This window comes from Penaeus chinensis, chromosome 17 (genome assembly GCF_019202785.1).
Source record: "Penaeus chinensis breed Huanghai No. 1 chromosome 17, ASM1920278v2, whole genome shotgun sequence".
Taxonomy (NCBI): domain Eukaryota; kingdom Metazoa; phylum Arthropoda; class Malacostraca; order Decapoda; family Penaeidae; genus Penaeus; species Penaeus chinensis.
In genome coordinates this window covers 17,115,777-17,120,776 of record NC_061835.1, presented here as the reverse complement: position 1 = coordinate 17,120,776, position 5,000 = coordinate 17,115,777, and the positions used below count along the sequence as shown (strand labels likewise).

Below are 5,000 nucleotides of genomic sequence, written 5' to 3'. Positions count from 1 at the left end.
AAAATTAGCCGCTATGTTATGACGTCACGCCTTTTCCATTTGAATAATGGGGAATTTTAATTGTCTAGGATTTTCTTTGTTTCCCATGCTTTATCGTTATCTTAAATCAAATATAAGTTGAATGTAAATTTAGTACTCAGACGACCAAACAACAATGTCTTGGTTACTACTTATCTCCATCGCAGCGTGAAAGACACAATTATAGGGAACCCGTGGTTTCTCTCCATGAAAAAAGATACACATTTATTGCAATATCAAAGATTTCTGAGATTTTCTATTATTATAACCTTTTTTGATGCCAACTATCCAACTAAAACAACGTTTTCTAGAATAATTATCCCGATGATCATTAACTGTTTCGTATGTATGTTTACACTGATTTACTTTCGCAAGAAATGATAATATTTTACCTGATGCTCTAGAAAGAAGTGTTTATAACAATAAGTCAAATGGGAGATTTCATGAGCACAATGTTAAAACCAAAGGAAATAATGGATACTAAAATTATATATTTTTTCCTGAAGACGACTGCTAGTTCATATTATCATTTTCTCTTTGTGTGTAGAGCTATATACGGAAATCCATCATAGTTATTTCATTTCACAACACTTGGTTGAATCTTTGGAAATATCACTCGGGAGGCCGTCGCTGGGCCTTCCACGGTGTTGGGTCCGTTGGAGGCGTGGCAATAAGACGGCCGAGATCCATTGGTTGTGACGTCTAGCTGGTTGATTTCTGATTGGTCAGTCGAATACCGATCTCCCCTCTCTTGGCAGTCTATGGAATTAACTTAGAATATAAATATTGACCTTACAATGGGCTTACCACGAGTAGTAAGAAGATCGGAAAGTACTATGTGCTAAAGCGGTTACAGGCAAAGTCTATATAAGTACTTACATAACCAATGGAAGTATGGACAGATATGTGCCTGCCATAATTACATGTACATTGGACTCGTGTGAACAAATAGAGACAGGGAAAAAGAGAGGGGGGGGGGGGAGAAAGTGAGCTGGGCCAGTCTCTTCCTGATACAATGAACGAACAAAATGAGGACGACGGTTCCTGTAAGAAAGAGACACCATAGAAAACAAGGATATGACCCTGCATTTCAGGGTAGACTTTGCTTGCTTTGTCTCGCATAAAATAAATTACTATTGTGTTTGAATTTAACGTGTATTTATTTCTTTCTGTTTCTGCCTATTCATCATATCTCTCTCCCCATCTGTCCGTTTATCTATTTGCTTGTCTATTTGTACATACACACGCATACACACACATATAAATATATTTATGCTTATGTATATATATGTGTGTGTGTGTGTGTGTGTGTGTGTGTGTGTGTGTGTGTGTGTGTGTGTGTGTGTGTGTGTGTGTGTTTGTGCCATAGTATATGCCATAGTGGAAAGACAGAAATATTAAAAAGGAAATGTTATTTTATTGTGAATTTTGTTGTTTTATAATATTTTAATTCTTTATTGAATTTAATTTGTCGAGTAATTTCAGAAACTTTACCTGAAAAAAAAAAACATTAGTGAGAAGCTCAAACATCAGCAGTCCAAATACTCCATACTGAACCTGAACAAACATGGAATAATTCGGACACACGAGCACAAAGAAATACAGAAATATAAAACAAATGCAAAAAGGTTTATAAACATGCTGACCAAAACGCTTGCTTCGGGTGTTCCACGCGCGCACAGACCTTTGCTTTGGCTCCCCAGTGGAAAGGCCAAGCCTTTTGCACAAACAGAGATATGTACAATGGAGACATGTACTATGAAAAGCCTCGGTGTTACTTAATCGAGGGGGCACTGACAATCAGTTCAATTAAATGTTCGTTTCTGTCTATTTATGTATCCTTAATAATTTATGTCCAAAAATACCATGCAATTAATATCTTCAGAATGTTTTCGCACTGAATGAATCTCTTGATTCCTCTTTGCGAGCTCCTTGCTCAATGACAGATTGTTTCATGACAGATATCTAGACTCATAACAGTGAAGAAAAAGATCTCCCCAGCATGGGCTGGCTCACTGCCCATTGGTCGTGTTTGTTCCCAAGCTTCCCAATTGTATAAAAAGCAATTCTGTATAAGAAAAGTACAACGGCAAAACTTTTCTTTGTGAAATAGCGTTTACTCTCATAGTTCTCCAGTAAACAGAAAATTCTGATAACCAAGGGCATCTTTGCTACATCAAGAAAAAACACGAGAGAGGTCAAGAGAGAGTTGGAGAGAGAAGACAAGATAGAGTTAGAGAGAGAGGACAAGAGAGAATGAGAGAGAGGACAAGAGAGATTGAGTGAGAGAGAATGAGAGACAGAGAGAATGGGAGCCAGAGAGAGAGAGAGACTCTGGACAAGTTGAGCGACCATTGTTGATACTTGAGTGTCATCAGTCTAAGTCCAACGCGTTGGAGTTTGTACTCTACCAAAGATGGTTTATATTACTTCTTAGATAATCTTCGAACCTAATTTTATGATGTTAAAAAGTATTTGAATCAGTAAATTTTGTGGAATAGCTGTGTGCCGTGTAGTAAAGTCAAAAGAAGAAATGCATTTAGCAATTGTTATGGCAGCTATAGTTCTTATTTGGAGATGAATGCGTAACCTTAACTGCACATTCACAAACATGTCTTGTATGTTACACATACAGAACAGTTACCACAATAATAACAATCATGCATACAAAAGAAGATTTACAGTAAATTTAATATAATCGCTGAAAAGTGTCTACAAAATAAATTGCCATAGTGCTACAAGCAAACATACAATATAGATACATATGGAAATTAGCATCTGTGATAACTGCATGAAATATTCATACACAACAAAACATGTAATCACAATGACAATACACTCATACACTAAGTTCCATAATATCCTCTTATTAATTGGCCATTTGCCTACCCTTTCCCTGCAGATTGCTGGTGCAGAGGTGGCACATGACAATCTGGCGCTCCCACAAGGGGACACACAGAGGTTCGTTCTTCCAGCGCCAGGCCTCCGACACAGACCAACAGGGCCACAGCAAGTGACACAACAGCAATTTGTAGGCAACGTGGGAAAGCAGCTGCTTCAAGACTATGGTGGCAACGGTGGGATTAATACTGGGCCTTCTGGCAATGGTGAACAGATGGGAGAATCTGTCCCATTTTATTTCGTTTTCTTTCTCTTTGATTTTGTTCATTATTATATCCATTTCATTCTGGGGGAGGACAGACCTAGTCTGTAGGGATTATCTGTGTTAAAAATGAAATTAAATTCTATTTGTTTACTTATATATCTATTTATTTATCTAGTTCATTATTTGTTATGAGAGACTTGGTCTGCTGGAGGTAATATATGATAGATATTTATATCATGGGTGTTCTAGTTTTTTATGGTCTCTCTTTATCTCCCTGGCTCTCTGCCCCCACCTTTCTTCCTATTTCCCTTTCCCTTTCTCTTCCATCACTCTCTTCTCTCTGCATCATCCCATCTCTTTCCACCCACTCCTTATCCCTTCCATGTCCCCTCCTTCTCTTTTGACCTCTTCCTTTTTCTTCAACTTTTACTAAACACTCCCACCTCTCCTCACTCTTTCCTCTTCACTCTTCACTCCACCCTCCCCTCCGTCTTCCCCTTCTCTCCCATTACTACGTCTCTTCACCCTCCCTCACTCTCTTTGCATCCACTCCTCCACTAACCTCATCTCCCACTCCCAGGCATAGTAGGCAACTTGCTTCCCCTGGACCCTGGCACAGCGATGCCCCAGGTGCTGGCATTAGACGTGGCATGCCAAAGGGACCAGATGAGGGTCAGGTTAACTTTCGATTCTCCTTTCAACGGTGTTGTGTATTCGAAGGTACGTCCAAGGCGAAGTGATTTTGGGTTTTGTCCCCCCACCTCCCGCTGAAAGAAATTCCAAACGTGTTTCGTTCTAAGATAGGAGGTTTTATTACACCTCCCACTGTAGAATCTAACAACAATAACAATAATCTTAATAGTAATGGTTGTAATAAAAATACTACTGCTATTGCATTTACCTCTGTTACCACTAAAAAGTCACAAAAAAATCTTCTCCCTTTTCTGCCCCACCCCAAAGATTCCATTTCGCCGTCCATTTAGCAGCTTTAACTCCATTTCCCCCTTCTTCCTCTACACCCAGGGTTACTATGGCAACCCACAGTGTAGTTACGTGGCACCGGGAACGAGCAGGAGTGAGTACGAATTTGTGGTGGTGTCGGGCACGTGCGGCACTCGCTTCGTGGAGACCCCGGGCGCCCCGTCGTACCTGGAAAACACAGTCGTCATTCAGAACGAGCCTGGCATCCAGGAGGTGAGGACGGCGAGAAGGAGGGAGTGGGCGCTGCAGGGCTCCGATTGCTTTCTCTTTCTTGCATTCTTTCTCTGCCTTTATTCCTGTTTGTGTTAGTATCCTCTATATATACAGTATATATTTGCATGCGTATATCTCTTAAAGTAGTGCTTTTCACACTTCTTCCTTAACTTCCCCCTCGCCGCAGGTGTGGGACACCGCCCGTGGCGTGCGCTGCGTGTTCGAGGGCGCGGGCGGCGACTCGACGCAGCGGGTTAGCGCGGCGCTGAGCGTGGCCATGCTGGACCAGCAGGTCGTGTCCTTCGCCGCCGACTCGCAGGCCTCCGCCTCGCTCGACATCCAGGTCAGTCGCCGACTCCCTTGGTGCCAAGCCATATTCTGATAATGATGATCGAATGATTAGCTAACGGAAAATCAGTCGTCTTCAAGTAAGCAGAGTGATCCACTAATCGCCGATAATCCCGGCATTGATACTAATCCCTAAGCAAGAGGTTTAATGACAGAAAATCTCCCCCTTGATCGGCAGATCGGGCGCGGCCCCTTCGCCCCGTCGGCGTCGGGCATGGTCAAGATCGGCGAGCTGATGACGATGGTGGTGGCCGTCGAGGGCCCCGCCAGCGCCGACGTCCTCGTCAGACAGTGCGTCGCCCACGACGGATCCAGGCAGAACCCCTACCAACTC

At 42.3% G+C, this 5,000-nt stretch overlaps 1 protein-coding gene across 1 annotated transcript in view; it reads left to right on the top strand.

Moving 5' to 3' along the window:
- LOC125034186 overlaps nt 1–5,000 on the top strand; it is a 21,092-nt gene that overhangs the window by 13,289 nt on the left and 2,803 nt on the right. Inside the window, exons 3-7 of the mRNA XM_047625875.1 lie at nt 2,921–3,125; nt 3,705–3,844; nt 4,148–4,318; nt 4,506–4,661; nt 4,845–5,000. The exon at nt 4,845–5,000 is cut by the window's right edge and continues 9 nt beyond it. Coding sequence (XP_047481831.1) covers nt 2,921–3,125; nt 3,705–3,844; nt 4,148–4,318; nt 4,506–4,661; nt 4,845–5,000 — 828 coding nt within the window. The remainder of the gene's footprint in view (nt 1–2,920; nt 3,126–3,704; nt 3,845–4,147; nt 4,319–4,505; nt 4,662–4,844) is intronic.